Source organism: Branchiostoma floridae, chromosome 12, assembly GCF_000003815.2.
Source record: "Branchiostoma floridae strain S238N-H82 chromosome 12, Bfl_VNyyK, whole genome shotgun sequence".
In the NCBI taxonomy this organism is placed as follows: domain Eukaryota; kingdom Metazoa; phylum Chordata; class Leptocardii; order Amphioxiformes; family Branchiostomatidae; genus Branchiostoma; species Branchiostoma floridae.
The window spans coordinates 7,576,012-7,602,114 of NC_049990.1; the positions used below are offsets into that span (position 1 = coordinate 7,576,012).

General features: G+C 41.5%; 1 protein-coding gene across 1 annotated transcript in view; it reads right to left on the reverse strand.

Annotated features, from left to right (window-relative positions):
* Positions 1–694: 694 nt before the first annotated feature.
* The window catches only part of LOC118427311 (citramalyl-CoA lyase, mitochondrial-like), a 27,285-nt gene continuing 1,876 nt past the window's right edge, over positions 695–26,103 (reverse strand). The window contains exons 2-10 of the mRNA XM_035837039.1: positions 25,724–25,852; positions 5,578–5,782; positions 4,831–4,935; positions 4,498–4,581; positions 3,958–4,153; positions 3,329–3,442; positions 2,610–2,663; positions 1,954–2,078; positions 695–1,242 (exon numbers count right to left, since the gene is read on the reverse strand). Coding sequence (XP_035692932.1) covers positions 1,150–1,242; positions 1,954–2,078; positions 2,610–2,663; positions 3,329–3,442; positions 3,958–4,153; positions 4,498–4,581; positions 4,831–4,935; positions 5,578–5,782; positions 25,724–25,815 — 1,068 coding nt within the window. The 5' untranslated portion in view covers positions 25,816–25,852 and the 3' untranslated portion in view covers positions 695–1,149. The remainder of the gene's footprint in view (positions 1,243–1,953; positions 2,079–2,609; positions 2,664–3,328; positions 3,443–3,957; positions 4,154–4,497; positions 4,582–4,830; positions 4,936–5,577; positions 5,783–25,723; positions 25,853–26,103) is intronic.

Genomic DNA, 26,103 nt, shown 5'->3' on the forward strand with positions numbered 1-26,103 from the left:
ACAACAATGAAGAAACATCATTTTTGAAAATATACAACATGTGTTCCCTAATTTCTGATACTTGAATACCATGGAAAAATTTATACTTCTCATGCAATTAGATCAACCATACATTATTGATTCCATCTGTCCTTATGTTTATAACTGTTTTAAGGAGCAAAAAGAAGTTGAACTTGTACATACTAGAATGTATTAGCATATGTAGAGGTGATAAGATACCTTTTTCTTATATCAAAGTTGCACCTTATCACTAGCGCTACGACCTGTACTTAGCTTGTTTGAGCACAAATGTACAATAAAGGTCATTCATTCATTTAATATACTTGTTGGTTCTCAGATTTTAGACCTAACAATAATGCTACTAAACAAAATACTGATTTGAAAACAGAGTCTGAGGTGGGAACCTTTGTACACAAAGTTTCAGGTAGTAAATACTGTATACATGTAGTAAAATGGACGTTTTCCTCCTAGCCTTCTGTTTTCAAATTGAATGCTTGCTAAATTTTACTTTAAAATGCCCTAATCCAAGGAAATAAATAGATGTGACCTAAGGACATCACATTCAGGGAGAAGTCTGTTGACATGAATCAGCACACAATGTAACATGTAATACTTTATGAAATACAAAATGTATATTCTATGGCAGTGAAAATTGGGTTAAATCTTGACTATTAGATATGGCAGCGACGCCAGCGTTAGATAACCTTTGTGTATAGACAGGATGCCACTACATTTACTAGCTATGAGACTGAGGTAATCAAACGGAATATGGTGGAGGACGGAATAAAGTAAATTGATGGAATGAATAAAGTCACTTAACCATGCATGGTGGTTTGTAATCGGTACAGTTGACTTTAATATGGGTAAGAGCAGTTTGGTATGGAAATGCAGTCAAGTATGGTCAGAGTGGGCTCTTCCTGCACGTGGATGAGCCTCTTGGCAGAGAGCGATAGACTTGGAAGTCGTCTGGTAACCCAGCGTGTTCCCGTATATCTCAACATGAAGAGCACAGATTGGCTTATAGTACCCCATCTAAACACCATTTGAAAGAGGAACCACCACCATGGTTAAAAAGTCAGACACCCTTTATTAAAGCCCTTTTATCATTGATAGGAAGAAGTCATAGTTTTCCCTCCAGTTCTGTGAGCTTCAAAGTTCTGAGGATTGAGCTAACTGGAGTATGTGCTGTGCCTGGAGTAGTCCCGGTTTGTAAATCACCTTTCCTTCATACTCAAAGGAGCCCTGAAAGAAAGTAAGTAAAAAAGCAAAGAAGGTTTAAAGAAATCACCAGGGTTAGAGGAAAGTATCTGATGTCCATGCATCACTCTTTCAGAGCCTCTGCAAACTGAACTGCTTTCTGTGCCTGTAGCACGGATGGCTTGTCAACCATTCTTCCCTCATACATAAAGAATGATTGGAGAAAATAAAGAAAAATGCAATACAGACTTTACAAAGATTCGTTCATGAAACATATATCATATTTCATCCTAGTTGAACTGTACGTATGTATGGCTACAATTGCCAACAAAATTATGCTTAGCTGTAGGAGTATGAGATAGTGTACTGGACAAACAAGTGAAGATTTGGGAAATAAAGAAATACATTTGTAACTGTTATAAACATAATCAAAAACAATAATGTTTGTATGTGGCCCTTTGTTATCAAAATCATATTTTTCCATAAAAAATGAGGCCCATAAAAAATGTTTTATAGCTACTGCTATGAAGGCAAAGAATAATTCTTATATTACTGAAACCAAACCCAGTATTCCCTAGTCTTAGTGTCTGGCTAAGTGTTTTTGCATGTTTTTGTGACTTTTTATATCCCTTTAATGGTCTGCATTTTCTCTCTTCCTCTCAATTTGAATTGTTACTAAGACTTACATAAAGCCTCATCAACATACATGAAACACTGAGCCAGTCCTACGTTTGCTCAGAGGTCGGTGTTCCTTACCTTGCCCTCCTGTTGGTGCTGTTGAAACGCCTGGATGAGACCACGTGCCCAGACTACCCTCTCAGGACTGGGGGAGAACGCCTGCTGGACAATGGGCACCTGCAGGGGGTGGATCGCTACTTTCCCTGTAGTGGCAACATTGTCATAGGTTATGCAGGTATTGGGGTGCCCATTTAAAGCATTTGCACGAATCTTATGAAATCCTTATGAATTTTATGAAAAGCACACAAATGACTACTGAAAATGTATTTAAGTTTGCAGAGATTTAATTTTGCGCTAGCAGGAAAATGGACTTTTTGCGGTGGTTTTAATTTTGTGGTAGCACCATGCACTGTAGTCTCTTTGCGGTGAAGCGGCCGCCGCGAAAACCGCAAACATTAAACCACCGTGAAAGTTTCTGCATTTACAGTATGTGAAAATGCACAGCTTCTATGAAAAATGCATTAATCACTATGCAAGAATTACCAATCTTATGTGTAATTTGTGCGTTTTTCATAGAACTTGTACGAATTTCATAAAATTCGTGCAAATGCTTAGACATCCCTGGGTATGCAAACGTAGTCCAATGGTCATCTTGAGGCAGAGGCATTCATTACAAAAAAATTCAAATACTGGACAATTTGATTTTGCCATGGCAGGGGAAAGTTTTCACATACCTGTAAAGCCGAACCTGGCTCCCTCCTCTGCCTGTCTTTTAAGGTTCTCTGTATCTGCGTGGTTAGGGTAGAAAAATGTGTGACTCTTCATACACATCAGCAATTGGGTTCACAAGTTTTCATGGGCGTTGGGCCCTAAAATATGATTAAAAACTAGAAATGAGGATTTACCAGCAAATACAGCCAGATTTGCAGCATTCAGCACCAAGGACAGGGATAGTTGTCTATGTTCATATTTCACAGGGTGGGTGACAAAAGTTGCATCATGTTGCTATAGAGGTGCATGCCTCAGAAATTTCAAATGCCTGTTCATACCCTGTAACCAAGAAGTTTAAAACATGTGACTCAGAGTCTACCAGGACTCTGGCCTAAATTTCAGGTGAATATTCAAATGTTAATCATTTCTCTAAAAAGTGGTTCGGACATAAAGTCTACAACTAGGAGTTTCAAAACCCAAGACCATGTGGTAGACCTCCTAAGTGCTGGAAGGACCAGATCACAAAGGACGCTGGACCAAGTCTTGAGACTGTGGAAACTGAGCACAGAACCGTGTGACATGGAAATTCGTGACGGATAGGAGCAAGGGGCCAGTCCCTGGCCTAAGCACTTAGGCAGGGAGGCAGAACTAGTCTGCAGGGAAGTGGTTGAAGTAGAAAAGATTTTCAAAACTGTTCTAAAGCTAGAAAACAGACACCAGGCTATGACAATCTGCCACCTACCTTTAAAGTCTACAGAGGCGTAGTCAATGGCCTGTAGACCAAAGGCCTTTGCTGCCAGGACAACCTTCTGTCTGGCATACAGGAGTTCTGTGGCATCACTGGTCCGACTGGCACCTGGGAAAAAGCATAGTTACACATATGATAGAATCTTGCCTCTCTCAGAAAGCAACAAGTGTGTTAGGTTGGAGTCAAATATCTGATGTCATGCTTCTAAAAATTACAAACTTAAAATAGGTACCCCTAACAACATGTGTGGGTGAAACTACACTGACTTTCAACTCTCCAAGTATCCTTTTACACCATTTCTACCTTACATTTCTACCTTACTCGCCCAAACAACTAGCCTGGGGTTCCATCCTTCATGTAGCCTGGGCTGGAGGCAGCTCAGCCTTTTCTGGAAACCCTTAGTTTATAGCCTGGTATGCAGCTGTATTATGGCTCCTGAGTCTCTTCTGTTTTCACAAATATGGAGAGGGCAGAAGAGACTCAGGAGCTACAATACGGATGGATATCAGGCTATTAGTTTCTGCTGAGGCTCATATACTGCATCCATATGTCTATAACTAACCAGGATGGCATTCAAAATGTTTAGAAAAAAGCCCAGGATACAAGATAAGAGAAATGCCAACCTATATCTGCAGCGAAGTCTTCTGATCCAAACACCAGTGCAGCCAGTCGGAAGGGTGACATGTTAGACAGGCTGATGGTTTCCTGCAGGATAGGCTGGAGGTTCATCAGGCCTTTGGCACTCTCCAAGATGGCCAGGAGGTCAAAGGTTGGGTTATAATCTATTCCAGCAACAGCAGTGTTCAGGTTAGCAGCAAACTGGGGGTGAAGAAGATTTTGATATACTATAAGTTTATTCATGTTCATGGTGCACTTAATTTTAGATTGGGAGGGAAAATGATGTTTTCACATTGTTTTCAGGGTTGGAATAATTCTTTAAAACAGAAGTAACGTGTTAATACAATTTCAAGGCATATCTAACGTGTCATGGAGAGGTCACTGCAAAAAATGTGACAATAAATAAAACCACTGCAAACATTTCAAAATTTACAGTACATTATACACACTGAAGCAAAAACTATTGTGCTAGATTACTTGTGAATGTTATACCAGTCAAATGTACAGTAAATAACACATGCTATGAGTAGCATCAGTATACATACAGTTTGCATCTCTTCAACACTCTCCACCTTAGGCAGCAAAATAGCTGAAGGCAGCTTCTTTGCTTGGAGAATAGCCGACAGGTCCTGTTAGAAATCGGATAATTAAAAGTTTGAGGATTTTTATTTCAAAACTTGTAGGGAAAAAGTATCAGGAATAGGGTATCTTCCTATAGTTCTACCATACCTAAAAATACTGCTGGGGGCCCCCTATCCACATAACAAAAATTCATACAAATTTGTCGATTGAATCTTGAGTTAAAGGTGCAAACACACGAACACAACCAAAACAGTAGGTGAGCAGTAGGTGAACTAAAGATTTTTTTTTCCACATACGTCATTTGCCAGTCCACTGTCCACGGAATTAATCCTCACGGCACACTCTGTCCTACCAAAGTCAACCTCGTCCAGCATCCTCCTAACTGTTGTTCTAGCTTCATCCTGGTGAGAAGAAACAGAGAACTGATTTTACATTTAATACTATACACCTTTCTCAGGCGGCTGCCATGGTAGATTGTAACCGAGGCCAAAGTGGCAAAAAAAGCTGTCCATCATAATTAGCAGTTCAATTAGGAAATTGACCAATAAGAGGATAGGTGCATGTTCATCAAATATTTGCATTACATGTACTATGTTTTTATTTTGCATCTCTAAAGAACTATGGGATCAGCAACAAAAATGATGACCTAGCTCCAATAGCTGATCCAATTAAACCTTTGGAGAAATACTTCTTGCTGTGCAAACAAAAAAGGCACTCAAGCATCATTTTCTGAAACAAATTATTTTCCAAAACCAATGGTATATTTTGTGATCATCTTTAAGTTAGGCAAAAAACAAGTCAGCAACCAGTAAACCACTTTGTCCTGCTACTAGTTAGGCAAACTGGAGGAACATTGTCTATGCAGTCCACTGGTTAGGCAATTTTCAGCAAGGCAAACATTGGGTCAGACAGGGTCAGGCCTTTAGCACTATATATCATTTAGATATTCAAGCAAATTTTCTTGCCAGAATTTTTCACTGGAAAGTCAAAGCTACAAGTTGAATATTTCAGATGTATGACGTAATCAATCCTCTCTGCAAGACCTTTTTGCTGGGTGCTACGGCATCTTCGCAGTCCATAACAACACAGTCCACGTCCAACGATGGAACCTTGCGAATCTTTCTCTCATCGTTCCCTGCTACAAACAGTAGTGCCCGTCTGGGCCTGTAGACGGAGGAATGTTGTCCAGGTGTACCACAGTAGGAGCGCAGAGGGGCGGATATCCTTACTGATGTCTGGAACAGGGCTCTGCAGTAGAACAATATATCATACAACATACAATTACTTTGAATGCAGAAACTTTTGCGGTGGTTCAATGTTCGCGGTTTTCGCGGTGGCTGCTTAAAACCACCGCAAACATTTTTCCATAGCAGTAAGAGACTACAGTGCATGTTGCTACCGAGACCTTAAAACCACCGCGAAAAGTCCTTTTTCCTGCTACCATGAAATTAAATCCATTTATTATTCTATATGAATGCTTAAATACATTATTTTTACATAATTGTAATAAGTAATGGGATGTTTTGACCTTGATCAGTCTGTCTTCAAGCAGATGTAGGGTCGGTTCAGTGTTTAATATATGATATTGAAGCATGATTTGTAACACTAGGTAACTTTTATCCATGGGGTAACCTATATCCGTCATTTTTAAAAGCTGGGTATTCAGGGATATCAAGTCGATGGAAATTGCAATATTTCTAATGTATGAAAATGTAATATTAAAATATTAAATATTGCAGTTTGACGCCCACTTGATTATTGATATCCCAAAATACATTTCCTTTGTAGGATGTATCCTTAACATTCTCCAAAGTGACTGTTCAGTGTATTGTTTGTTTACTTTGTGGAAAGGTTTATTTCCTACAAAACTCACCAGTCAAAAGACTTTTGTCCTTTAATCGTTAATTAACTTGACTAACCAGTTTTTCATTCTGCAAAATTAACAAATCTTAACATCATGGAAGCTCATCTGTGTTGATAGTAATCATAGCAAAATGCTAAGCTTTCTTCCAACATAAACATATACACGGATCAAATGTTCAACGACGCCTTCTTCAGGATCCATTATATTTGTGTTGGAAGAATTTTATTATTATTGTCATTGTACTAAAATCATAACACCAACAACGCCTTGTCAAATTGAGTTAAACAAGAAATTGGTCCACACACCACAGACGTTAATTAGACGGTTTCTACAAAAACTGAAACCTGTAAGGATAGTAAAACGACTGCATTTCCGAATCTAGTATTCTTGGTAACCTTAAACTCACTCACCGTACTAGTTTACTAGTATTTCCTGATGCCATTCTGTATTTCCCATTAGCCTTTGCGCCAGGAAAAGCGTGTTCCGCAACTTTTCGGACCATTCCAAAATCTTTTCGGGGGGAGGGGTCAAAGTCCAAACTGCCTCTATAAATATTGTAAATATTGCATCAACAAGGTTGTGAAACTTATTGAAAGTCTTGATCGATATTCCTTTTATAGGTCTGTGTTGTTCTTCTTTGTGGTTGTTGTTGTTTTTCCCAAATTAATATAAGACGGCTGAGACAAAGTTACACATCATTCCTGTTTCAAGATGATTAAATGTGCGTTATTGACGTCAGATCTCATTGTTGATATCTATCAATTTGAACAGGCTGATTTTGTGTTAAATTTCCATGGGGGTAGGATGTTTTCAATAGGGCCGAGGAACTGGCCTGTGTAGGCCATGGAAATAGTCTAGTCTCTACCAGACTCCCGCCTGGCTGAATAGGGGACCAATAGGCAAAATTATAGAATTAGGAATAAAAGCCTAGTAGGAGTTAATTGGCCTAGGAGTGTTGGCCGGCCTTTTAGGTTGCAAACTGTACTCCCCGGCCCACTATCTAGCTGCTCTGGCATGTTTTCTGTCTTATTTGGCTAATTTCTACCATTTTTCCAGCGACCTGTGGAGCCTGGCAGAGGCTATTCTCCTTGGCCATCTTTGATACTATCTCTAAGGCACCGTAGGGTCTGCTTGGAGACTAGGCAGAGGCTAGAAACAGTCTAGCACCAAGGCCATCCGAACACGAGCGCGCTCTAAACATGCTAATATGATGCCCTTGTCAAGAGCTGATCATCACACAAGTGGAACATATGCACATCCTCGCCATATGGTGGCTCGTCCCTCCCCCGGGGGGTAGGGGGGACCTCTGCTCCGGGGAGCACCGTCACGCCAGGCTTGGGGACAGACCTCACCCCCGGGGGTCCGTCCTGATGACATCTTTATTGTCGTGTGGAATCATCGGGCGACATCTTTACTGAGTTGATTATAATTTTACATTCAGTTTACTTTCATTTCTTCTCATGTATGCTTGTACACTTATATTGGCTTATGTTATTTGATTGTTTTGTAATTTTAAATGGACACCAGGAAGAATAGATTTTGCGTTTGTAAAGTCTAATGGATATCTATACATAAACAAACGTAGTGTATCTCAGACTATTAACGCTAGTTCACCCTTATCCGAAGGGCTATATCCGTTGTTTAGGGTATGTGGGTATAAAAATTGTGTATTTAGGGACGTCACATCAAAGGGCAGTGGTTTCAAACTGCAATATTTTGAAAACATTGTAATTTGAAACCGCCGTCTGTCGACTTGATATCCCTAGATGCTAGACTCCGTTGTTTCAAAAAAAATACTAGTACCCTGTTTTTAAAAACAACGGATATAGGCTACCCCACGGATATAGGTTGACAGACTTCATTATCCTGTACTCAGACCGATATTTTCAATGTACTGTTTTGATATCCAACTCCTAAGTAGGTTTCATTTCCAAAACGATACCGAATCATCCTTACATGACAAGATTGCAACTTATATACTGTACTGATTCTGTACTGTTACCTATTTTGTAGCTCTGAATGTAGGACGGATGTAGGGTTGTTATCTAATAGTTGTTGTCATATTTTGTCATTATAGAAATAGTTGTTAATGATCTTTTTGTGATTCTTAACACTGAGAGCACAAAAAAGACTGCAACAAAGGTTGATTGATTAGTTAATCATAAGTCTCGTTCTTATAAGAATACTAAATTGATGTTAAATGATTATCATTTTTTAAAAGAATGGTAGAGTTGAGAATTTGACATTTATGAAGCTTTCTACAGATTTTACAAAGCAACTGGAACCCAGTAGATTCCCCATTATATATGCGGATTGGCGTTATACTGACTACCAGCAAACCGTTCAGCTCCCCAGCCGGGCTAAATTGAGCAGAAATAATTTACTGCGGTGATCATCGAAAGCTGGGTAAAAGATCAATGTTTCCATCTATGATCACTACATAGCGGGGTTGTCATCTTTCAGGGGGTCGTGGTTTGGGATTGAGATGTTAACTAATCTCCGTCCATGCCTAGCGGAGGAACATCACTGAAATTAATGAACTGGTGATGTAAAAAATGCGTACGAGATGGATTTGAACTGTTCCTCCGTTTAACGGCTCTTTCTAATTACCAAGGCCATCATAGCCTCTAAAGCAGGCTTTCTAGGGTCTTTTTTTTCTCATAATACACGTTTGCTGGTAGATTCTTTTTGTACTGGGTCGTTTGGGTGTATTATGGGCCCCCCAAAAAAACGGAAAAAAAGGCCCCAGAGAGCCTGCTATCATATGGAGGTTAGGCCACCATATTATTATTGGCGGATATGTGAATCGTTTTTGCGAGGAGGCAGAGGAGGTCTAGCATACTTCCCAGCTAGCATCACTTGCAATAAACATTCCACAATACGCATCCCAAAAGGCTGACTGTGACCAAGCATATAGACCTGTCATGTTGCCTTTGACAGTACAGCAACTGGTATAATTAGTACCTTTTCTTTTCTTGAATCGTCAAAAGATTAACTTTGTCCAACTTTGTGAATCGTGTGGAAAAAAAAAACACCGATGGACCATTGACGCAAATGCTTGCTTCAAATATGGTGCCGTAACTTAGCTTAGGGTACTATATCGTTAGAATTCAAGTTTTTTTGGTGGAGAAATGAATGTGCAAGAAGGTTATAAGCTAGTTTCATGAGTTTGGTGCCCTTGGGAAATGCATTATACACCTATTTCCCACTCGGCTCAGGTGGGTGGAATACCTAGTTTCGGCAGAGACATCATCTTGGATAGGCACTTTAGGCAGTAAAATCGAGGGTCCCTTGTTTAAGGGGAGCAACACCTCGAGCACTTTGAAGAGCCCAACACACTTTTGACAAGAGTAGGGGACTAGGGGTTCATCCTGGATGCAGTGTGAGTGGATCAAATCGTACAGTCAGCAGCTTGTACCTACGGTATGAAGCTAAAGTGTTGCTCCTAACGGCGGTTTAATGGTTATGCGAAACAAACAAACAAACAATAGTAAAATTAGATAAACAAGATAACATCAAATAACAATATGCAACAAGACAGTGACATTTCTCCACACCCATGAAGAACAGTATCGTACAGGCAGGTGGGGCCGGACCCCTGACTGTTACCAACAATGGTCCCCCGTCACTCTCACTTGTCACAACGGTCACCACTTTCTAAAGACACAGCTGTCCGGGAGGTCATTTGGCTGGACCTTTCCACTGACTAGAGAAAGTGATGAAATTTATGCGACAGTGTCAGAAAAAGAGACAGAGAGAGACGTTATAGCTGGGGACAATACTGCTCATTTTGGAACTTCTCAATCTTTGTTCATTGTACAACGTTAATGAACATGTAAAGTTAAAGTGTGCGACTTCAGACTTAGGACGAAGTATGTGGCCTCGCTGGGGCTCGTGCGCCTTAGCCCAGCACACAGTCACCTAGCCTCCTTCGCAGACTTCGAGCGGGGCAATCTTTTATTTTGTGTCGACGTCATAAACCCCCTCCCTGTACGTCCCCATCCTTAAGTAAAGGACGATGCGACTCCTTCTCAGACGTGTCCAGACCCAGAGGCGAACCCTGACGTTTATGACCACCGACTTCACGGAATTTGAACCTGTTATGGCCGCAATGCAACGTAGCAGACTTGGAAAAAGTAACACTAGTACTTGGTATTACATTTTGCGCAAATTCAGATTGACCTTGAAAACACACGCAAGAGAAGATATGGAAATGAGAAGATGTCACAAAGACACAAGTATCATGGCGCTTACCTTGTAAGTTTACCCTCCGGTCTTAGGTGTGTCTTATGATGTTCTTCTGAAACTCTACATGTACTTACTTTCTTCGAGTATTAGTAGTTAACGTTAGTCTATTTATTAATTTATTTGTGAGATTTGCTAAATATTCGAACCCAAAACCTTTTGATTCTTGGTGAACAACCCTATCAAACCACAGGACTACCTTGTAACCTCAAATAGATGTATAAAAGTGTAATTTGGATGATAACAGTTGCTACGTTATCCACGACAAGTGTAGACATATTAGCCAGCACAAGAGTCGCCAGGGACAGAAATCATGACTCTGCTGTCATATTTATTGCCCGTCCCTAATGGTAGATTCCATTACCCGTCATGCTGCGCGATCACGCATCACCACTCCATGACCTTTCCTGTAAGGACGAACGGTTCGGCTCTAACTGATGTATCAATCAACTGTCTTAGTGTCTAGGAAATTACTTTAGATAACAGCTGCGAGAAGTAAAAAGTTCTGTACAATACTATTGTATCGTCTTGTATATAAGCATGGCTAGCTATTGTTGGTTTAACACAATGATACTTGTACTAGGAGGGTCTATTCATTCAACTGTTTGACACAGGTTCTATCAAAAGCTCCTTGGTTCTATGTACGAAATACATAACGAAATAACTTTGTAAAAACTGATCATACGAATGTGCCAGGCCAAATGTTAATTTGTTTTTGGTGGTTACAGTGTGTGTTTTTTTTTTTTCTTTCTGTAACAGAGGAAAAGTGTGTGCTTTTTTATAAGCCGTGATATGAAAAGAGCGTTCGGTTGGTCCGCGGGTTTTGTGACGAGGTTTGAATCGATTTGGTACGGAGCATTAATTTTGACCGCGACAGAAGGCGACTCATAAACTCTCTACAGCTTCGCGCGTCCGGACCTGGCCAAGCGTGGCACATTTGTACGCCATATCGCTTGGAAGGTTATTAAATTGAGTTGGAAATACTGTGAAAGCGTAAAAACTCTTCGACCGTTCACCCAGCCAAGGTCGACAAAAACCGGAACGAGGTCATTTCTTGACAACAACATGACGACTTTTCTGTTGTCACTGGAGCCTTGACTGTCTGTTAGAGTCAGTACAAGACACACCTTCTTTGTCTCCAGTCTTAAGGGTTGAGTGTTCAGGAAGAATGACAAAGCTTCTTAATTCCAGGGGATTTGCTTATGACCTAATTCATTGTTTGAGATAAGACAGAGGCAAAACAAAATACCCGCTTCTTGTACATATTGGCCACATCCCTCGCCTATCGTAGTACTCCTTTTGTCATAATACAAATACTGAAAGAGGAAATTATAGAATTCTATGGTAACGACAAAAATGTAGTTTTCCTTTCCTTTTCGTTCGATTTGGTTACAATGTCCTTAATTTAATCGCACTGCAAAGCAAATCTCCGGAGATCTCTACCGGAGGGGGCACATAGGTTTCCAAGTGAAAGGATCGAACAAATAGTCTGGCAATAATCCCCGTTGTATGGGCATGACCGGCTCGGTGATTGAGAGGCGCTGATTGCCGAAGCTTGTTATTCCGCTCAACTGGGTCTTTACATCCCGGGTGTACGGAGCCCTCGGGCGGGGTGACCTCGGGCCCGTCGGGCTCACCCCGGGTGTAGCGCCGAGCACACGTGCAGAGGGGTCGCGGGGTCATCTCCCCGCGCACAGGTGTGCTAACAGGTTTGACTTCGGGGCTCGACACTTTAGTGAGATCAAAGGCGCCGCCGCTAATGTTACCCCCGTAAATTACCGGTATTTGGGCGCACACCGGTGTGAAGGGAAATGGGTGCCCTCCCCCTTTAACCCCTGGCTCACTTCAACCCGAGGAGCGTGAACCTCGCCGTGACAGCATGAGGCTCTCTCAAAAAAGCTAATATTATGTGACACGGTCCATGGAAAATTGCCGCGATCTTTACAAGTCTCAATGTACCAATTGTCAGGGATATTACGTATCACCTTAACAAATTTCACCCCACAAAAGCCCTTTGAATGGGACATAGAAAATCCTGGCCGGGCCCGATTTGAATCTCAATACAAATCCTGCGCTAGGCTCACGCCTCCAGCGACAGTTTGGCTACAATAAAACCAACAAACGCTGCAGTGAAAGAGATCAGTCCCTCATTCATCATTGTGGAGGCTTCAAAACATGGCCACTTGGATGTACGAACACATAACGCCTGGAGGGGTTTCAAACGGCATCAGACTCTCTTGTCTCTTCTGTCAATAGCTTTCAGTCAAACTACATCGTGTGAAAAGAAAAAAAGCCAGCTGCTTTTTCTCTAATACGGTTGGATAAATGCTGTTTTGTCGTTGTGACAAGCGTACATTTTGGTCGATTTCTTTCCTTAATGACGTATTTAACAGTTTGTACGTGAAATCTTGGTTAATTGAGAAACTCTGGGATACGATATCAAAGCGTTATCGTGTGAAACGCGCCTCGGGCCATTAAAATGTTAACAATTTAAACACGCAAATAGGATAACAATGTCCACTAATCCCTCAGCCCTGTTGGAATTATAAACTGGCACTGAGAGGGTACAACCAGAGAGAAGCACCTTTATATACTCGTATGAACTTTTATTCCACTGCTTCATACAGTGCTGAAAATATCATTTTTCGTATGCGTATGACATAACAAAACATATCTGTTCTTATAATTCCACCATCACAAAGAGGAGAGAAGTCAAACCCTTTTACTAGACTTCTTCACCCATGCCAGCTCGAATGTATGTTATCGTCCTATTTTGACTTGTAGTATTGAGATTAAATCTTGCTTGTGCATAGTCCTAGCGTAGCGCAACATTTATCAATATGTGTTCCAGTTCAAACTTCGTTCTGAAATGTATCATTAAAGTCCGATAAACATTTACGTCTATATATTAAAGAACTGTGACCGTTCCTATATGCAATGGTGACAGTAATACATTGTTCCCATTTATTTCATTACACTGTAATACACATTTGTCTTCTTCAAATGTGTACATTTCTGGTGTTTATCTCCCGACGACCCGGTGAGAGGGTGAAAAGAACGACAACAACAACCCTACACGACCCCGTCATGCGCGAACCTGTCTGTTTGGATTTCTACTCCACAATATCCCAGAGGACTGTCTATCCCAATTTCTGTCGTTAAAGATTTTCCCCCGTGAAAAAGAAGGTTGAATGCGACGATATGCGCGAATTCCCAGACAGGGTAACATTTCGTACGAACGGCACTCGCCGTAAATGGAAAGGTGCAGCGAAAGGTTACGAGATGAATGGTTTTACGTAGGCGAAACAGCGAAACGGGGTCCGCAGGCATTTGCATTCGGAACCAGACTAGCGGTAAAATATGCGCACTTTTCCACATTGTTCGGGACCCTCTGCTGTGCAGTCGTCTCCAGCTCTTTCAGATGCTTTCATAGAAAGTTGAGCGTGTCTTATTCGTCCCTTTCAGCCTCTCTCAATAACTGCTGAGAGGGCTGAATGGGGGACAAGCGAGGATGCGTGTCCGCCCTGGCATGACAAATGGCGGCAACTCCGCATCTCGTTACCATGGCAACGCCCTCTCTCGTAATTTCGTTATATTTTCCCGCCTGTTTTGTGGCGCACTTCAACTCAATCAACCTTTGTGCGCAACTTGTAGCTGAGGCATGTTTGTTAAATGTCAACCCCCCACTCCCATACAAAAAAAAAAGTTTTAATAGATGTAACGGTACACGTAGATAGACTTGAGGGAAGGGTGGGAAATATATGGGTGCGCGGACGACCTTGTCAGTCGAAGCGCGCAGCGTAATTACCCCCACCCCTGCTTAATTGTGTCATCCGTCCGAGTGGGGAGATTCCGGGACGGGGCTCTCACGGGCCGCCGGGTCCATTCCCGGCCCGCCATCCTTCATTCACCGCGCGCTCTAATCTCCAAGCAGATCTTGTTGTGGCAAAGTATAGTATCATAAGCTTGGGAAGGAGTTAAGCGACTGGTAGTCTGCGTAACACAAATTCTGCTGTCTGGGGCTGTAACTGGCCCCTCCCTGCGGAGGCCAGCGGATGTTGGGCGGGCTGCTATAAGCGAGATTAATCAGGATAGTGTTTAGCCGTCAGAGGAGTTTCATTGGCCACAGCGAAGATCTGCGGCAGAACGCACCCGTAAATCGCTGTGGCCAATGAAACTCCGCCCTTCCCAAGCTTATGATACTATCTTATGCCATTGCTTGGAGGAGACTACGCCCGCTCTACTGCCGTCAGAGTTTCTGAAAATGTAAGGTCGCGGGAATTAAAGTCAAAAAGGACTTTTCGCGGTGGTTTTAAGTTCGTGGTAGCACCAGGCACTGTAGTCTCTTACTGCCATGAAAAGATGTTCGTGGTGGTTTTAAGTTCGCGGTGAAGCGGTCACCGCGAACGTTAAACCACCGCGAAAGTTTCTGCATTTACAGTATATCCTCCGTGACAAACCCCACTGAGCATCGCTAACAAGGCAAAAACTCAGATCTAAATAGGTCTACAATGAGACGAATCTTGATAGTACATGCCCTGGTGTGTATCAAAGTTGTGTTACTAGGAAGACGAACTAAAACAGGCATCAACACTGAGATCCAAAGAGCTTGTCAGAAAATTGCGGCGCGGAGTAGGAAAACTGAAAGTCTGCAACAGAGGCTATACGGTACCTATAGTCTCTTTAGCAGTCTGCACTAGGTGGGCGTATAAATTGATTTTTTTTTCTGATGGCGTAGGAGTTATATTGATAGTATTGTACAAAGAAGGTTTTATCAAGCCCAAACCTCATTGATCGCACTTTGTGCCTTGTAGCGTCCTCGGTACAGCGGAAAGGAATTATCAATCCCTTCTTACTTTGAGATGTAGAGTTTCAGTAGGCTCTACCGAGGCCCAAGAGAAACCTCCTCTTTAAAAGCTAATGAGGGAGGCTACCCCATTTTAGTGCTGCACATCATTCACTCTCTATCATTACTGAGTCTATCGATCAGGGATTCAACTATCATAATAGTCGTGTGAAGCAAAAAAAAAAAAAAAAAAAACTTCCTTGTCCCTCACCGTCTGACATTTTCATTATTACGGAATATCCCGAGAGGGGTGGGGAATCCTCTAACGCTTACGGTACCGTGTCGGCCTTGACCCGGCGTGACGCCGTCGCCATGGTAACTGATAGAAAATTTCCATTCTGCAGAAGTTGTGAGTTTGACCCGCGATGTCTTTTCAATTTGCCGCGGAGAAATTGGTCCCCTCGGCAGAAGCCAGACGTAATATATCACTCACTTTCGCGCTGCCCTTTTGCTTCGTGTCCCACAAAACACAAGTTAACATCATAGGTGCTTTTGATACATTGTTCGCTATATATAGGTACAGCTAGCTTGACTTGAGTGCTTTTTCTCACTAAAGGATATCAACTTAGTACAAAACTAAGATAATAATATGCCAAAAAAGAAAAAAATTAATCAGCATCAGCTTGAGTTTAATATAACCGTTCAAAGTTTTCAACAAAAAAGCCAACTGTAGTTCCCCAAAAAGCCGCGAGAGGGCCCAAACGTACATCACTTACTTTTTGTTCCAAGAGCTATGTACCACTGAAAAATCAGGACCATAGCAGAACAGAACACGACATACGAAAACAGGTGGTTCCGCTGTAGTACCGTAAAAAGCCGCTAAGAGGACCATTGTCGAACTTCACCTGTTTTCTTGAGCCCACCAAGGAGGACCCACCCAAGGAGGTTAAAAAGCCTCATTGAGCCCACTAACATACCAAATTTTACGAAAAGCTATCCACAGCTTCTCAACTTAAACTGTCCACAAGCAGATGCACATACACACATTCAAACTACTGTCAGACTGAACGGGTGCCGTTTTAAGGAAGGTGCGCCTCAAACCTCTGCTTGGACTCAGTTGGAGAGAAATAGAGGAGAAGCATCACGGGACTGTAGAAAAAGCAACGTTTACTAATGACGGTTTACCATGTAGTACCTTGCCCCGATGGCGTTAATAGCAGCCTATAGGAGTCTTTTTTCTGTTAGCACATCAGTTCTAGTGCACTTGGTTTCTATTGTACTCGGCATGTTGAGGCCGGATAAACAAATCAAGTGCAATAGAAGCAGAGTGTGATAGAAGATGTAGAAGTACACGTAGGGCTTGCAATAAAGAAGGCTAAAAAAACTTGTTCAAACATATAAAAACCTTAGGCGCACTCTGTGTCCTCTGGGTGAACTTGGACATGAAATCTGCGGTTTTCTTGTCTTGATAATTGACGACTTTACGAGATGATGAACGTTCCCTCCCGCAGGTTGTTGTTTTCGATCGGTTCGCAAGACTTCGGCGATGATGACTCTACAGCTTACACAACCCTACGGGAATGGCATTCCGCTAGAGCGGATCTTATTTTCCTCAAACCGGTGCAACAACAACTAACAGAAATGGGGAAGGGGGATCTGTACCGGCTGACGCGGGACCACTTAAAAAAGAACGCGCGCGCGTTCAAGTCTCAAAGTCTTAAGCCAAATGCGAGAATAATTCGAGCGGAAAATGCCATGCCTAACGTTGGACAATTTTTCAGGTCCTTGCGCGGTGGCGATACGACTGTGACATTTGTAGAAAAGAAACCGAGAAAATTTGTGGCGAGACTGAGGACTAAAAAGTTTCCACTGATGACTTTTCAGGAAATAAACACGACCTTTTAGTGTTATTGATGCGTTTTCAACGTAAATATATTGCTAATACGCGGTAGTATTTTCAAGCGCTTTGTGACAGAATCAACCGGAGACAAAGAATGCGTCATTGGCAAGTTCGATTTTGGGCGCCCTGACGGCTTTTCTTGGCACTGCAACAGAACTTCCGTTTTTTGTTTCTTTTATCCTGAACATGTTGTTTTCTTCTTCGTTGGTTTTGTGTTTTTTTTTCCTGAACATGCAATGGACGGTTTTGATTTTTTTGGTAGCAGATCACTTTTGACATTAGAAAAAAGTGGTGTAGGTCCGGGCCCCCCAGCAGCTTGCTTTGGAACTGCAGGGGCATTTTGTAAAAATCTTTTAATTAAGAGGATAACTGAAGAAAGAAAAACGGATACTTTTTGTGCTTTGGAGTATGTGAAAGGCATAGACAGAGATGTACACAATGAAATACAAATTGTGCAACATAGGACTACGTTTGCATAATTGATACAGAAATTGCAGTATATCGGTGTCTTCAATGTATCTTTTGTCCCTGGTTACTTGTGATTTATTGAGGGATGAGTGTGTGCGTGGTGGGGGAAGGGGAGATCAGGGTCGCGGGGTCACATGGTTAGGTCTCCTCACCACCTGTTTAGTCAAGAATTACAGCGGGCCTGAGTAGTGGAACAGTGGGAAAACGCCGATCCCCGTACTCCAGCTATGCGAAAGGTCCTCCTCCGTTACGGCATCGTAGGCGTATCATGTTGTAAAGCGGGAATTCGCGGTGTCAAGGGGCGGCCGAAGCGCGGTGACACCGCCGCACAGTTATAGTAAGGACCCGTACGTGCGCGTATGTCAGACGGCCATTCAGGATCAGGCGATGGAGATCAAAGGGACGGGGAAACGTGGTCCTAATTTCGCGCAAAACGAGCGTTCAAATTCGCAAAGGTCCCACAGCGTGAGGCTCCCCGCGCCGTAAGGCCCATCCACGGCTGTAGCTCGGGTTTTTTATGGCGGAGAAACCCTCTGATTTTTCGATTGTCCCCCGCGCTGGATTTCGAGCGGTTGATACGGGATAGGACATGAAAGCAGCGCGCAGGGTGAAGAGGTTGTCGACTCGTGACCATCCCTGGGTGCGATATGGCCTTCATGAAGGATGACAAATGACGGGATCGCGTTTTGGACAGACACGTGTACATATTGATAGAGGACAACAACAGAAACATCACAGGAAAGGTGACATATATAAAACGTACACCACCATTGATCAACTAGAAACTAACCTCCAGGAATAAACCCGTCGTTGGTTTGGGTGTTTTGGGCAGACACGTGTACATAGAGGACAACAACAGAAGCATAGCAGGAAAGGTGACTTCTATAAAACGTACACCACCATTAACCAGAAACTAAGCTCCAGGAATCAAGGAGGTTTTATGTCTATATAACCTCATTGTAGGAATAAAACTGTCGTTGGTTTGGGCGTCTCTATAACCGGATAGACTGAATCATCACATAGCAATATTGACAAAGCTGAGGACGGAGCATGACGCTTTTTTGTTTAGCTAGTTCATGTAGTGTAACGTGGCCTCGCTACGGCTCTCGCATATTTCGCAAGTTTTACGCTTGAGACATACGCCTGAAGCTCCCTAGTACACGGGGCAGCCGGATTGACGTCATCATCCGAAATGATAAATGCAACCCTTACAATGTCTAAGCTGCAGCCGACATTGCATACGTCATTTGGATTAATGAATAATAAGTTTTATTGCTAATTCTTGCCCAAGGGCTAATTGCAAGTAACAAAGATGGCATACAAATAAGGGTAAACAGTATAGTAAGCAACTACTCTAGTCTAACTTAAACTAGTTAACTTCGAACCTATTGGGTGACTTCCTTTTCTGAGACAGTGGAAGACGAAAGATCCCACTTTTTCTGTAATGTGTAGGTTTTGCGATGTTAAAAATAGAGTAGTTTTCTTTTTGTCTGAAAACGTGGAGATATTAAGATAGAATTTGGTGGCTTCTCTTAAAAGCTCTTTTTTCTCTTGATCATAGAAGGGGCAGTTTGAGATAAAATGTGTTTTAACTCAACTCACATATTTGGATTAATCATTGTGGTGCATGACGTTAACTTCTTGCGTCCATTTACTAGTATTTGTGGTTTGTGTTCCTCTATTTAATTGCCGTAAAGAATAATCAATTTTCAATAAAACGATTCCATTTTCAGATTATACATTTACCCTTCGCCGTGTTATGAAAATGTTAGGTCTATGAAGTTGAGTTAAGTGGGTCATTTTATTCATCTAGCTATAAAGAGCTTTCAAAAGACTGCGACAGAAGTATAGTTCTCTTAATAGTTTTAGATGACTTTCAGGCGTAGACATAGTCCCCAACGGGACGAACTGACTTTATGTTGGGTATTGTTAGAAAAACTCATCATCAAAATTGGTTGCCTGAAAGAGTCGATGAACCATTCAAATCCCTAAAACGCTTCAAGTTTAAATGGTCATCTCCAAACCTATCCGTCATGGCGTATTTTATAACTCCCTCGGGTCGCATTTGTCCGTTGTGGTGGCAGTCCACCCTTTTGCGACACCTCTTCTCCAAGCTTTTCTTCAAGCAGGTGTTCTAATTCGACAGCAGACAATAAATCGCGCGTAACACCTCCACCGCTCGCTTAGCGTGGGGAATTCAGTCGGTACATTTATCCGAGTCTGTCTGGGACGACCGGAAACCCTTAACTGGTAGTTTTCGCCCAGGGATTTCTAATGCAGAACGCTCGACTCGATTAAAGGAGCGCAAATAGGACAAAGACCAAAGAAAACGTGGCCTCCTGTTCCTCATGATGTTGTTGCCGCTTTGCTAATTACTCGTTCGAGGCTTGTGTTTGGGTCGATCTGGGACCAATTTCTGCGCCGTAAATTGTCCAAGATTGGGCCATGCATCTTTGCAGGCGCGCTAATTGATTCGAGAGTTGTTAGGCTAGGCCACGAGTTTGTTTTTTTGTTTTTGCATATTGCATAAACTCACAAGTTTCGAAAGACTAAATAGTACATATTCCTCTTTTTGAAAAAATCTATTTCTTTTATTTCATGTCATCAACTCATATATTTCGTCAACTTTCGAAAGACTACATAGTAAATATTCCTCTTCTTGAAAATCCTATGTCTTTTATGTAATATTATTTATATTTTGACATCTATCGAAGTCATATATATCTACAACTTTCGAAAGACTACATAGTACATATTCCTCCTTTTGAAAATTCTATTTCATTCATATTCAGTTTTTTTTTAAATCGGACAAATAGAAACCTGTTAAAGTAAGCCATCATCAAAAACATATAGTGATGAATATGTTAGGCCAGGCCATGAGTATTTATTTGCATATTTCATAAACTCAAATATTTCGAAAACAATCGAACTCATATATTTCGACAACTTTCTAAAAACTGTATAGTACGTATTCCTATTTTTTTTAATAAATAACAATACATACATACATATATAGTCATACTTCTATCGACTTGTAGCATTAACAAAGTTCCGCTTCCAGTGTGATCTATTATTCATCATTATAAGTCTTATTTCTTTTAATTCAATCACATTAATTTTTTTAATCGGACAAATAAAAACTTACTTATAGAAAGCCTTCTCGTTAAAAGATAACAACAAACATTAAACAATTACACCGTGTGAGTAAAGAACACAACATACATTAAAATACAAGATGGATAACAGAAATCAAGGTAGACAAGACGTTGTGATGTACAATCATTCACAAAACCTACCTGTACAACCAATAAAAGTTTTAATGTAGGTATAGATACACCGATATACCATAGGCACTCTACTGTGTAGGGCGCGTATCAAACTCATAACATCAAACAAGTGTAGCAGAGTATATGCCTTTGGGAAACGAGTGGCTATGTGACTAAAAGGGAGACATTGAGTCTAGCTCAAAACGTAATGATGATCCACAATTCGTACAGATATCCCAGATGAACAAAGGTAGTCTAAACATGGGAAAATGATGCTGGAGATCTCGTTATTTCATAATACAATAGAAGCCAGTTAATTGCACAACAGATTACCACACACTTCTGTTTATTGCACGAAAATCAAAATCCCAAACCAGTGCGAACCAGTAAGACAACTTCGCATTATTGCACCACCCAGATAATTGCACGAAATACACAGTACGCTGGCAAATAGGGTGTGCAATTAAGCGGCTTCTACTGTATTGATTTTAAAATTTTCACTTCGGGATATACTGCACATATAGTGCCACTCTATTTTGACAGACCCCACGAGTTATGAATTACAAATTCCACAATTTTCTCCCCGTTTACAGAAGATGAATTGCGTCTTTGTCCCTACATCATATCAATAACTGCGCTCCATTTTCCTGTCAGGAACGCCTGTCCTTACCGCACACCCCCCGCCGGTACCCTGACCGGACACGTGTTATGAGAGCAATAATTTTCATTGATCCAAAAATACGCATCGTATGATACCCTCCCTTCTTAGAAATCACAGATATTGTAACATCTGCTACTAAACCTCTTCAATCATAGACTGAAAAAGGAGGCTTTAAGCTGAATACTCCCTCAAGGAAACCCAATAGAATGAAAGAGTAAAGAACCCAAGGTGTCGTTGGGATGTATAAAAGATGGCGGCGGGAAAAGTTAAAGTTCGCCGCCATCTTTTGACTCCCTGACCACGGAGAGAGGATCCCCGTACGGGAGATGCTGGTTTCCCAGCGGGTTCTAAATACTTGATGAAAGCCCGGAGTGCGATGTTTAGCTCGGCCGGCGTATGGGGGTATCTAGGAGGGCCGCCCTTGCGATTGTAAGGGGACGGAATCACTAGAGAAGGAAATAAACACTGGCCTCGCGACGTGAGGTAGAGCTAGCGCGGGTAATATTTACTGACTGGGTGGTTATTTGGTCGGGCGTAGCGGTATAATAGAGCCGACTGCTTTGCTCCTTGTGTGCGGTAATATTTCGAGTCGTTAACTCTTTCATTATCAGTAATTTTCATAATTCAAATAGCTCTTTTTAGAAAGATACATACAATGGTACAACGTATTTTGTAGAGCACAAACGTATTTTGCGGTTTATCATCCATTCAACAGATGCGTTTTAGACAGGTGAGTTTTACCTTAAATTCTCACGATAGCATAAATTCTTAATCAGGACTTAAAAGTCTGTATCTTATCTATCTAAAGTCTTAGACAAGCTTAATTCAATTAAATACTGATGTCTATCTGTGTTTTTTTTCCAAAGGCCTGAAGCCTTCCCGTCCCACGGTTAAACACTGTATGTTGGGGGATTTCTGTTTAATGTAACACGGTTAGTTAAGCTATCCCCATGGTACTCATGCCTCTGGGACATTTCAAGTGATTTCCGGCATATCGGTGGGAAACAGGAATAATTCTCGTGTCCAGCGATTCACAAGGACAAGGCTGCACTCATAGACATCTCTACAGACTGAAAATAGTAGAAAATGGCCAAAATAGACGACTGTGTTAGTGTGTGTTTCAACGGATGGCCACGTCCTCTAGCAATGTTTGTTATATTTTGGTAAATTTCTATTTTCTATTTTGGTAAAGTTCTATTTCTTCTTCAGTCGGCAAAGTCCATGTCCAGTGCTTCACAAGGATAAGGATTCGCTTATATACATCTCTACGGACTGAAAAATAGCAGAAAATGGCCAAAACAGACGACTGTGTTAATGTGTACGTCTACGGGTGGCCAAGTCCTCTAGCAATTCATAATATATTGCTAAATTTGTATTATTATTATTTTTTCCAAGCCGCAGAGAAATTGCGTGTTTCCGACGGACAAGGCTGCTTCACTCACCAGAGGACCCGGAAGACGACCTGTCTGGCAATGTCGAGAATTCACACACAGAAAAAATACGATCGGCGGAAAGGACGTTATCTCGAAAATTTCCGATTTGATCTGGACATGCCTACAGAGCCGCACAATTTCCCCGTCTCCATTGATCGAAATTGTTGGAAATTGCCATCTTAATTTGCGCGCTCGCGTGCGAACCACTGGCTCCGCGGCAATGCTAAAAAGGCCAAAGTGGTGCCAAATTATACGTTTTCTCCCCATTTTGGGCCCATCTCGGGCCATTATTTATTATTACGTGCCGGGGTGGTTAATACACTCACAGAAGGCAAAGGTAATGGTACAATAGCGGCGATGTTGTGCTTATATACCGAGAGGACGAAACAACTTTGACGTTTCCCACAGATTCATGCTGGGTCACATCGGCAAACAACTATTATTCATCTTCTTGGGGGCTAGATGGTGTCATTTTTCATCGTCATTCAAAGTCAACAAATGTCATGATAAATTGATGATTACTGAATATCAATGCATCAAAAATGTTGATTGACACGACATTTGTTATTAGATTTACAGAAAGCATTCGATTTGTCAAATTTGCATCTTACAAAATTCAACGGTTCTGGTACGATTTAGGTAACCCAAAATAACAGCAAAGAATAAACTGTTTCTATCTTCAGAAATCTATACTTTATTTCTATGATGTCAGCGTTGATTCTTGTTTCACATTTAGGCTTTCGAAAACGGGTTTCCACTGTATCCGACCCATGAGGTTAATAGAAGGAAGTCCATAAACGTGTCCAATGCACGACAGACGGTTCATTATGGTAATAAACCATAATTCTATACTTTAAACGGTCTGGACGACGTAGTAAACGTTAATTATGGGTTACGTAGGTCTCGGTTAACTGTATACATAAGGTTAGTAATATTCCCTACTTTTAGCCAAGAGGAATTCATCGCAGAACCTCAAAAGTATAGTTAGCCATTCTTCAGTGACACGCACAAAATTAACCACATTTACCAGAATGTAAAATAAGACGCCCTGCAGTTCAGAAGAAACCTGCTACTAGAGGACCCAGATTTATTCACTTCGTCCCTAGAGAGTTAACTATCGCCCAATATACTAGTTTATCCAGAACATTAGATAATAGCCTTTTAGAAAATTCAACGTTCTGCTGCAGTACCAAGGAAATCTGCCAGGAGACCAAAAATGTAATCATTTCTTCGATAGGACAAATTCGACAAAACCTAGCCACATACCAAATTTCATGATAATCCATTAATAGCTTATTGAGTTGCTGCTAAACCATACACATTTACATACATACATACATAACAAGTTACATACATACATGAAAACAGATAAACGCATAGATATACACAATCACTTTCAAAATCATAGCCCTCTTGGTGAAAATAAAAACCTTTATTTCCTACCGCAGGGATTTCCCTGGTCTAGGTCGCGCTGCCGCCTCCGAAGGTCGCTCTATATATTTAATAGTCTCCCCACGCCAGACCGCTTAAGACCGGCGGTCTGGTCAATTAATTACCGAAAACAAGGAGAGCAAATTGTGTACAAGCTCAACACCGACACGAGATCCGGTCTGGCTGCGTTAGGGTTAGCACGGATCAGGGCGCAAACTTGACCCTTACTAACTACATAACCACCGCCCAAGCCGCGTTACAATTGAGACGGTGAAATTATAACTGGGGGTAAAAATGAAGGGAATGTATTACGTTATGGAGTACTAAAGAGGCGGGATGGGAGAAGTACATTAGAGGGAGCAGCGACGGTTTTTGTTTGAAAAAATGCCGGATATTCCTCGCTCGACTGGTCGTGATTGATGGGGATTTCATGTGTCGAGTTGGCACGCGGGCTTCGAACCCGCAACCTCTGGTTTGACCCCGTCGGGCGGCAGATGAAAAGCGCGGCTGGCCCGGGTTGACCAACCAGGCCGTCTCACTTACATGTATTACCAGTTAAGTGTAATGTAATCGCTCTGTACTACCGACAGGACCTCATTGGTTAGCCGCCATATGAGGACCAAAACAAGGAAAGGACAGAAAAATGAACAGACAAAAGAGATAGATATCGAAGAAAGAACGGGGACATACAGAACAAAATTTTCAAACGTAATCTGTGCGTACCCAATCTTTTAACAACAATTTTATATATAATTATCAGTTTGTAAATGACTTCATTATGAGGTTGCTTTTTGAAAAACATTATCCCAATCCCCCCATCTTTCATCATCAAGAATACCTTTAACTATATATGCAAATATTACTACCAAAATCACAAAACCCTCATATCATAAAAGCGCGGGACAATTCAATGGCCACTGCCTCAAAACAGCCCACAGTAATGTACGTAGAAATACCAGGTACATGTAAATCTATAGACTAGACATTTTGCGCATTTTTTTGCGCCATCTATGAATCCCTTTGCACGTCATCTTCGCAAATAAATAATGTTATCTAATTACATGTACTAATGCATTGACTAGTAGTAATTTACGTAGTTAAGTACAGGTTTATCATTAATGAGCCATGTGCTTACCTGACCAGTGACACGTTTCTCAGACAGAACGAAGGTGACCTTGAGATGAGCCGTGACCTTGAGATCCCACCGGACACCGTTAATGACATCATTATGGCCTTACTAGCAGATCACGGGCACTTCCAGCATCTAATATTTAGATAATACATGGGTTATTACAAACCTTTTGAACCTAATCTTTCCCAGCAAGACAAACAAGAAAAAAATATAAGAATGCTGTTTGGTGCTCTTTTGTGAGATTCCGAAGTATAACAAAATTAATGATAATGATAAACTGATTAAGTGACAGGTGTCGGTACATTGACTCACTAAGACGCTATATAACATAACCTGGAATCCAGTCTACTTGCTGGCTGGGCCTACCGTACTTAGTGCAGGCT